The following is a 10171-nucleotide window of genomic DNA, read 5'->3' as shown; positions in this document are numbered from 1 at the left end:
CGTATTGTGTGCTGTCTTTCCCTTCACCTAAAGTAGTTCTTATCTACTATCTAATTAGTGAATGCCCCTCTCTTCTGCATTAATGTTTTGTATACAGTTTATGCCATGTATTAGGGCTTCAAAAGTTGTCCCTATTTTTTCTCCCATGATCTTTATCGTTTTAGATTTTACATTTAGATCATTAATCCATTTTGAGCTTGTTGTTGTGCGTGGAGTGAGGTATGGGTCTTGTTTCATTTTTTTGCAGATGAATATCCAGTTATGCCAGCACCATTTGTTAAAAAGACTGTCTTTTCCCCCATTTAGCTGTGTTTTTTTTTGGGGGGGTGGGGGCCTTTGTCAAATTTTTTTTTTTTTTTTTAATGTGGATGGATTTATGCCTGGATTCTCAATTCTCTTCCATTGGTCTATGTATCTGTTGTTGTACCAGTATCAGGCTGTTTTGACTACTGTGGCGATATAATCAGGTCAAGTAAGGCCTCCTACTTTCTTCTTCTTTTTCAGGAATGCCTTATTTATCCGGGGCCTCTTTCCCTTCCATATGAAGTTGGTGATTTGTTTCCCCATCTCCTTAAATAATGTCATTGGGATCTGGATCAGAATTGCATTACATGTATAGATCACCTTTGGTAGAATAGAAATTTTTATAATGTTAAGTCTTCTAACCATGAGCAAGGTATGTTTTTAAACTCATGTTAAGTCTCTTGGTTTCTTGCAGAAGTGTACTATAGTTTCCTTTGTATAAATCTTTTACATCTCTGGTGAGATTTATTCCTAAGTATTTTATCTTCTTGGGGGCTACTGTAAATAGTACTGATTTGGTGATTTCCTCTTCGATGTTCTTTTTGTTGGTGTAGAGGAATCCAACTAATTTTTGTATATTTATCTTATATCTCAGTACTCTCCTGAACTCTTCTATTAGTTTCAGTAGTTTTCTTGATGATTCCTTAGGGTTTTCTGTGTATAAGATCATGTCATCTGCAAATAGAGATACTGTTACTTCTTCCTTGCCAATCTGGATGCCCTTTGTTTCTTTATCTAGCCTAATTGCTCTGGCTAGGAACTCCGGTACAATGTTGAATAAGAGTGGTGATAAAGGGCATCCTTGTCTGGTTCCTGATCTCAATGGGAATGCTTTCAGGCTCTCTCCATTAAGGGTGATATTGGCTGTTGGCTTTGTATAAATGCCCTTTATTATGTTGAGGAATTTTCCTTCTATTCCTATTTTGCTGAGAGTTTTTATCATGAATGGGTGTTCAACTTTGTCAAATGCCTTTTCTGCATCAACTGATAAAATCATGTGATTCTTGTCTTTTGTTTTATTTATGTGGTGGATTACATTGTTTTTCTAATGTTGTACCAGCCCTGCATACGTGTTATGAATCCCACTTAGTCATGGTGAATTATTGTCTTGATATGTTGTTGAATTCTATTGGCTAGAATTTTGTTGAGGATTTTTGCATCTACGTTCATGAGGGATAAAAAGGATATGGGTCTATAATTTTCTTTTCTTGTGGTGCCTTTACCTGGTTTTGGCATCAGGGATATGGTGGCTTCATAGAGTGAGTTTGGGAGTATTCTGTCCTTTTCTATGCTCTGAAATACCTTTAGTATTAGTAGTGTTAACTCTTCTCTGAAAGTTTGGTAGAACTCTGTAGTGAAGCCCTCTGGAACAGGGCTTTTCTTAATTGGGAGTTTTTTGATTACCTTTTCAACCTCTTCTTTTGTTATGGGTCTATTTAGTTGTTCTACCTCTGTTTGTGTTAGTTTAGGTAGGTAGTGTATTTCTGGGAATTCATCCATTTCTTCTAGGTTTTCAAATTTGTTAGAGTACAATTTTTTGTAGTAATCTGATATGATTCTTTTAATTTCAGTTGGGTCTGTTGTAATATCACCCATCTCATTTCTTATTCAGGTTATTTGCTTCCTCTCCTGTTTTTCTTTGTCAGTTTGGCCAGTGGTTTATCAATTTTGTTGATTTTTCCAAAAAACCAACTTTTGGTCTTGTTAATTCTTTCAATCATCTTTTCTGTTTTCTATTTCATTTAGTTCAGCTCTAATTGTTACTATTTGTTTTCTTCTGGTGCCTGTGGGTTTCTTCTGTTGCTCTCTATTTGTTCAAGTTGTAGAGATAATTCTTTGATTTTGGCCCTTTCTTCTTTTTGGATGTTTGCATTCATTGATGTAAACCGCCCTTTCAACACCGCTTTTGCTGTGTCCCAAAGGTTGATAGGAAGTGTTTTCATTCTCATTGGATTCTATGAATTTATTTCATTCTTGATGTCTTCTATAATCCAGTCTTCTTTGAGCAGGGTATTGTTCAGTTTCCAAGTGTTTGATTTCTTTTCCCTGCTTTTCCTGTTATTGATTTCCACTTTTATGGCCTTATGGTCAGAGAAGATGCTTTGTAATATTTTCAATGTTTTGGTGCTAAGGCTTGCTTTATGACCTAATATGTGGTCTATTCTAGAGAATGTTCCATGTGCACTAGAAAAGAAAGTATACTTGGTTGGTGTTGGGTGGAGTGTTCTGTATATGTCTGCGAGGTCAAGTCAGTTCACTGCAGCATTTAGATCTTCCATGTCGTTACTGAGCTTCTTTCTGGATGTCCTGTCCTTCACCCAAAGTGGTGTGTTGAAGTCTCCTACTATTATTGTGGAGCTGTCTATCTCACTTTTCGATGCTGAGTTTGTTTTATGTATCTTGCAGCCCTGTCACTGGTTGCATATTTAATATGGTTATATCTTCTTGGTGTATTGTCCCTTTAATCATTAGTGTCCTTCCTTATCCTTTGTGATGGATTTAACTTTAAAGTCTATTTTGTCAGAAATTAATATTACCACTCCTGCTCTTTTTTGATTGTTGTTTGCTTGATATATTTTTTCTATCCTTTGAGTTTCAGTTTGTTTGTGTCTCTAAGTCTAAAGTGTGTCTCTTGTAGGCAGCGTATAGACGGATCCTGTTTTTTAATCCATTCTGCCACTCTCTGTCTCTTTATTGGTGCATTTAGTCCATTTAAATTCAGTGTAATTATGGATAGGTATGAATTTAGTGCTATCATTTTGATGTCTTTTTTTCTGTGTTGTTGACACTTTCTTTTTCCCACTTAATTTTATGTGCTGAGTAGATCATCTTTATATATTGTATTTCCTCATATTTGTTGTTGTTGATTTTGTTTTGCTGAGTCTCTCTTTTTTTCTTGTATTTTATTTTGCTGAGTAGGATAGTTTGTCTCCTTTATGGTTACTTTATTATTTACTGCTATTTTTCTAAATTTAAACAACTTTAATTTCTTTGTATCACCATAACTTCCTCTCCATATGGAAGCTGTATGATTCCATTACTTAGTCCCTCTTTATTATTTTAATATTGTTCTGTTTTATATAATAACTTCATTGTTATCCTGTTTTGACCTTTTTTTCTTCTTTTTTAATAATCTTGCTTTTTTTTTTTTTGGATTTCCCTGTCTGGGTTGACTTCTGGTTGCTCTGCCCAGTGTTCTGGTCTGGGTTGACACCTGATATTGGTTTTCTAACCAAAGAACTCCCTTTAGTATTTCCTGTAGTTTTGGTTTGGTTTTTAGGAATTCCCTAGTGTTTATCTGAAAATGTCTTAATTTCAATCTCAAATTTAAGAGACAGTTTTGTTGGAGATATGATTCTTGGCAGGGAACTTTTTTCCTTCGATTTTTTAAATATGTCATCCCATTGCTTTCTTGCCTGCATGGTTTCTCCCCAGTAGTCCAAGCTTATTCTTATTGGCTCTCCTTTGTAGGTGACTTTTCGTTTATCCCTCACTGCTCTTACAATTCTCTCTTTATCTTTGGTTTTGGCAAATTTGATTATAATATATTTTGGTAACTTTCTTTTAGCATCTACCTTATGTGGAGTTCAATGAGCATCTTGGATAGATATCTTCTCATCTTTCACGATATCAGGGAAGTTTTCTGTAAACAAATCTTTAACAGTTCTCTCTGTATTTTCTTTTATCCCTTCCTGTTCTGGTACTCCAATCACTCGTAGGTTATTTCTCTTGATAGGGTCCCACATGATTCTTAAGGTTTCTTTTTTTAAAATTGTTTTATCTGATCTTTCTTCAAATATATTAGTGTCAAGTGATTTATCTTCGAGTTCAGAAATCCTACCTTCTACTTGCTCAATTCTGCTCCTTTGACTTTCTATTGAGTTGTCTACTTCTGTAATTTAATTGTTAATCTTCTGAATTTCTGATTGCTGTCTATGGATTTTTCCAACATATAAAACTTTTCATTATGTTCCTGAATTATCTTTCCAATTCCTTCAATTGCTTTATCTGTGTGTTCCTTGGCTTGTTTTGCACATTGCCTCATTTCCTTCCTGATGTCTTGAAGTGTTCTGTATATTAAACCTTTGTATTCTGGCTCTGGTAATTCCAGAAATGCACTTTCATCTAGAAGATCCCTGGATTCTTTTTTTTGAGAGCCTGTTGAGGTGATCATGGTCACCTTTATGTGACTAGATATTGACTACTGTCTCCGAGCCATCTATAAGTTACTTTTAGTTTACGCTTGCTTACTGTGTCGTAGCTTCTTGCTTTGTTTTGTTTTGGTATACCACTATGGGTTGCTTGAGTGAGCTCGCTTGATTATTTTCACCTTTGGAACTCTGACGTCCTATCCGCTGATGGCTAGAGCTGTTATCAGGTATATCAGCCTAGGAGTCCATTCAGTTTTCTTGTATGAATTCAGCTCAGGTTTCCAGGTAGCTGGTATCAAGTGTGTGGTACAGGCTCTGTCCTACAGTCTTAGAGGGGCAGGGGTGATTGGCGTATATACCAGTATCTGATTGCAGCAGGGGGTCACGCTCTGAACAAGGCAGGGGGCTTAGAACTGACCCCCAAGTGTCCCTGAGGAAAGCACATCCCTGTTCCCTAGAGCATGCAGGTGGTTGGATTCTGCAGATGGGCCATGGGCACCCAAAGTTTTTTGGTTGTAAGGACTGGGAAGTACCAGTTTTCTTTGGACCCCTGTTGCAGGTGGCTGGGTGACCTGAGTGGAGCTACCAGTCCTTAGGTCCCTGATGTGGGTAGGTGAAGACCTTGTTTAATATGCAAAGAAATATCAAACATCAAACACCCACCTCTCCACCACACAGCTGTAATGGTTGGAGTCTGCCAACAAGGGCCTATTCTCCCAAAATAGGCCCACACGGGTCCATGCAGAAGGGAAAGGTGTTCAAAGTCCATGGATGGTTTATGCACGGACAGGAGCTGCTTCTGTCCTGAGCTCCCCGGTTAGTGGAGCTGGCAAATTATCTTTTACCCCAGTTGCAAATTTTTTTCTTCCCCAAGGCCAAGAGGATGGCTCTAGGTGCTCAACAGCGTCTATCTCAGGCCCAGGGAATTCAGCTGCTGAAGCCGGCCTGGGGGTCGGGGCAGGGGGGCAGGCGGTAAAATATACGCAAGTACTTAGCTTTTGCCAAGAGCGCTGTTCTTCTCTGGTTCCCGAGGTGTGAGTAGGCTGTGTGGCTGGCTGCTTCTTCCTGAGGAAACTGCGGCCGAACGCTAGTAGCAGCCTGTCATCACCGCCACTCCAGGAATGGTGCCTGAGGGTTCCCCGCGATTCAGGTCCGGTAACTCCTCTCCGCTTCTGAATGGTGTCTTCCTCCCTCTTACCCTCAGTTCGTTTTGTAAGCTTGTCTTTGAAGCTCAGGGCTCCCAGCTTGTCACAAACATACTCGTTTCACTTGTTTTTTCGGGTCTTTGTTGTAAAGAGGGCTTGCTGGAAGCTTCTGTCTATTCTGCCATCTTGGCTCCGCCTCCCTTCAGGTTCACTTTTAGGATTTTTGTTATATGTCGTATTGTCAATTCTCAATCAAGCTTGTTTTAACCTAAATTGATTTATTTTATGTTATTTTCAACTTAAGCTACTTGTATTTTATAACACATGTTAAAAATACAGCTATTTAAAATAAAAATGTTCAACCATGTACTACCTAAAATCATCTCATGTTCCTACAGTGGTACACAGGTCACACTTTGGGAAACACTGCCAGATAAAAGATTTGATTATTTGTCATCATGGCTTAAAGCCATATTGAACACATACTAGAAAATTAATTTGACTTTTTTTTTTTCAATTAAATCCCTCCAAAAGTTACACCACTGATAAAATTTTAAAAAATGAGTATTTGAACTTTCCACATTGGACTGATTAAAATGCACAAAACAATATGAAAATATTTCACATAGCTAAATATTAAAAATTTTAAGATACACTTTTAATGTTGCTAAATCAAATGCTTACTGATAAAAAGAAAAAAAATAATCTGGAAACTCAATTTTTCCATATAAAATTTTGCTTAAATAAAACAATATAAATTCTTTGCTTTTAATTATGGCTAAGTTGTCCAAACACAAAAATTAATTTATTTAACTAATGTTAAGTAGTGCCTATAAGCAAGGCACTCTGCTAATTACTGGGAATGTGCAGATTCGAGAGCTCTAATAATTGCTTCTTTATGCGAATTCAAAACACAAAGAAATGCCTCCCAATAATGATATTAACTTCTAAATTAAAGTGGTTCATTTCCCAATGATTTTAGTAAATAAAATAATCATAATTTCTGATATGGCTATAGAATTAAAGCTGAAAATTAGGAAAAGAGTCAACTTTGCCCAAAATCTTTGGTAAAACTTAAAACAAGATTTGTACTTACAGACTTGGTTTAAAAAGCATAGTACACTAAGCCTATTTCACTGCATGCCCTAAGCATCCACAAGTATGTATGTATGCAGGCATGTTTTGGTCCATATTCCAGCAGTCTATCCATGTAATAGAACTCTTAGATGTTAAACGTCTGAAGTAAACATTTTCTCAACAAGGGAGGAAAACTGAACTATTCATTAACACAAATGGACATATTTTTTATTAACCTATATAGAGGGCCACTATGAGTTGGAACTGACTCAATGGCAAGGGTTTGCTTTTGTTTGTTATTCCCCCCTTAAGATACATTCCTTCAACCCCCAATTGCTTCAATCCTCCACTCATTTCTTGCCATCCCCTCTAAGTCTTGTAAACATATTTCCCTCCAGCATCTTTCTCTATTCAGCATTCTATCTCTCACTGGAGTTAGGGGAAGGGTAGCAAACTCTCCTGTTCATGTGGCTTTAGGTGGAGAAAGAAGTCATGTGGGGAGAAAGAAGTCTCTGAAGCCTTCTCTCAAATGTGTATCAAGCACATGAAAAAGCAAAAAGTCAATAAAAAAATTCTACTGTGGAGTTGCTTTTCAAAACAGGATGAAATATTTTGGGATCAACTCACTAATGAGACATTTCCTAGTCTAATAATCTAACATAATGATCTATAAACACTCACCCAACAGAAAAGGCAGCCAAAGAGCTGCAGAGTCCACTTGGGCTGCCTGCTGGCTGTTTACCAGGGCTCAGCATCACCCTCAGCTGAGCCTCTGTAGAGCAAGTGGCTTCCCAAAAGCCTGAATGGTATTTTGGTTCCATCTGGGAAACAGGGCCTTTACGCCCTAAAACAATGTCTTTATAATGACACTTATTTTTTCAAAGTAGAGTACATCAGATTTATTTAACATTAAATGGTTTTATAAAAGAAAGGTTACTGTAAATAATCAAATAATCTCATAATGAAACTGAATATTTATTTGAATTTCTCCTGGTAATAGCACTCAACACATAAGAAAAACAAACCAAGCTGTGAGGTTTAGTTTTAAACATAGCCATTTCTTAAAAGGTGAAAAGTTGGTTTCCGTATTCAACAACAACAAGTGGGATATCTTCTATTTTAAAACTACCATTCAAAAAGTAGTATTTGAAGAAATATACACTATGATTAAGATGATATGTTTCATAGAATGGACACACATATCTGAGTGCCAGCCTGAATACGGAAGAGATAGATGTGTGCTAAAAACCATACTGGAAAACGAAATGTCCTTTTTAGAAATAGTGGCTTGAAATAAAAAGGAACTTCCTAGTAAACTCAATAAACATTCACACACGGGATTTAAAAAAAATATCCCCACCTTCCCAACGCCCATAACTGCCCTCGCCCCCCCACCAAAAAAAAACCATGTGGTAGACTCAAGTAGAGCCATTACATGACCCTCATTTCTGTACTGCATGTGTGGAGGCCTGGTTACACAGTCAATATTAACTTCCTAAAGTCCTTTTTTTGAAGACTTGTCTAGTGAAATTGCAATATTAAATATAAAACACTTAACACAAGACATGCAATAACAAAGCTAACATCATCATAGTGTAAAATTTTTAAAACTACTTTTAAGACTTTCAATTCACCAAAGAATAAAGATGTCCACTACAGTAGTATTGTCATTCTCCAACAGTATACACTGTACGCTTTTGTGATTTGGCAAATCTTTTGGAGTCGAACAAAAATAATGCAGTCTAAACAATATTTCTTCTGTCATTATAATACAATTCCTTGGGCAGAACAGTTCTGTGCAGAGCAAGAGTTATATTTTTGGAAGCTTTGGTGCATTAACAACAGGGTTTGCCTCCTGCAAGTGTCTCCTCCCTGCACTCTTGTAATCATAGGTGCAGCCGTGGGTTTCTGCATAGCGATGAGTGGCACAGAAGTTGTTTCCACATCTGAAGCACAAAAAAAGTTTACATGAATGGTCACATGTCTACAAAAGGCCCACTTCACTGGGAGATCTGAACTCGACTTCAGGTAGTCCAACGGGAGCCCTCTGGTTCTCTTTAGCAATTTCAGAGCTGACACTTCCCTTCCACTCACAAACAAGCACGAGCACCCTCCAAAAGAACAAGTTAATTATCTGTGAGCATGACAGTTTATAATAAAAAATTCCCTATGGGATAAAACAGAATATAGACTTTTAGGAAGTACCAAAATTGTAAAAACCGATAAACATGTCTACCATTTCTCTTTTACCTAAGAAACCTGGGAGAACGTCTAAGAAATTCAGTCTCATGAGAAAATTAAATTATGTAAAATCTACCTATGACATAAAAAGTTTTAAAAAATATTTCCAGCAACAAGAAAAGTAGTTTTCATTTGAATAGAGTACAATCTAAAGAACAGCAGTTATTTTCAAGGCCTGGCCCCAACCTATGGGCAGATACCATCCTTGGAGCAAATCAATCCAATGGTAATGAATGAAATAATTATGGGTAGGAAAAAGTCAGCAATTTTTTCATTATTTCTTAAATATGTATTATCCATCTGTTGAAATAAAAGTACAATTGTTGAAATTTATAGTACATTAACTTTAAACTTTTTTTTTTTTAAACTTTAAAGTTAGTCCTTTTTTATGTAATTTAAAATAGATTCTTGGGGAAGTGGGTTCCCAAGCTACATTAAAATAAAAACCAAGTATATCTATTGTAAGAGAAAGAATGTCTGTTCTCCTGTTGGTTTAAATCTCCTAATTTAAAGAGCAGGAGAGGCTCTGCCTTCACTTTTTGGAAACTCATGGTACTGTCTACTTGTTCTTTACTTCAGCCAGTTAGGAGTTCTACTGAGGGCTGCTATTTGAGCGTCACCTTAATGATGGTATTATGAATAGCCAATTTAAAGAATGTTTTATTTTGCATAATCCCCACACTGGGTCACCACACAGAAAGCATTTCAGCTTCTCCCGCTGGCCAACCTGCCTGCATTCGTAGCTAGTAGCCAGTCCTGTTTTCTTCCCACAAAGAAAACACTGCTTTGCTGTTTTCTTCTTTGTTTGAACAGGGGCTTTCACAGGTGGCAGGTGATGAGTACATTCCCCTGTTTGGAGAAAGGGCATCTTGATTAACGCAGGCGTAAATTCTAAATGTAAAATACCACGCAGCAAAATACATTCCTGTCATAGTAAACTTCTTTGCCATAAAAATTAATTTGTGCTATTTTCATATCTAAAATTATTTACATACCCTGCAAGTGAAGCTGCAATAGTATTTACTGTTATATTTTTAAAGATGTGGTCTTCTACTGATTAGAATGTGTGTTTCTAAGACTTTTTGTACACACCACCACCTTTCTGATTATTTCTAAGGATAATCAGTTTATGTAAATTATACCAAATTTTGACAGAGTCCTGAAAAATGCGTAGGTCAAAGCCCTATTTGATGAGGCCTTCGAGGAACCACATAATGTGTTATACAATCACCAAGAAGGAGCACCAAAGTACTA

The 10171-nt window shown here is 36.8% G+C and overlaps 1 protein-coding gene across 9 annotated transcripts in view; it reads right to left on the bottom strand.

Moving 5' to 3' along the window:
* Positions 1-6693: 6693 nt before the first annotated feature.
* Positions 6694-10171, bottom strand: part of ZFAND4 (zinc finger AN1-type containing 4) — a 125588-nt gene continuing 122110 nt past the window's right edge. For 7 of the 9 annotated variants that reach the window (XM_049855545.1, XM_049855540.1, XM_049855543.1 and 4 more), the window contains 2 exons: positions 9649-9766; positions 6711-8622 (listed from right to left, as the gene is read on the bottom strand). In XM_049855545.1, the coding sequence (XP_049711502.1) occupies positions 8487-8622; positions 9649-9766 (254 nt within the window). In that variant the 3' untranslated portion in view covers positions 6711-8486. Of the gene's footprint in view, positions 8623-9648; positions 9767-10171 lie in introns of those variants that run through there. The other 2 variants (XM_049855544.1, XM_049855541.1) reach the window with 2 other exon arrangements.

Source organism: Elephas maximus, chromosome 16 (assembly GCF_024166365.1).
Source record: "Elephas maximus indicus isolate mEleMax1 chromosome 16, mEleMax1 primary haplotype, whole genome shotgun sequence".
NCBI classification, from domain to species: domain Eukaryota; kingdom Metazoa; phylum Chordata; class Mammalia; order Proboscidea; family Elephantidae; genus Elephas; species Elephas maximus.
This window is presented reverse-complemented; position numbering and strand designations above follow the sequence as displayed.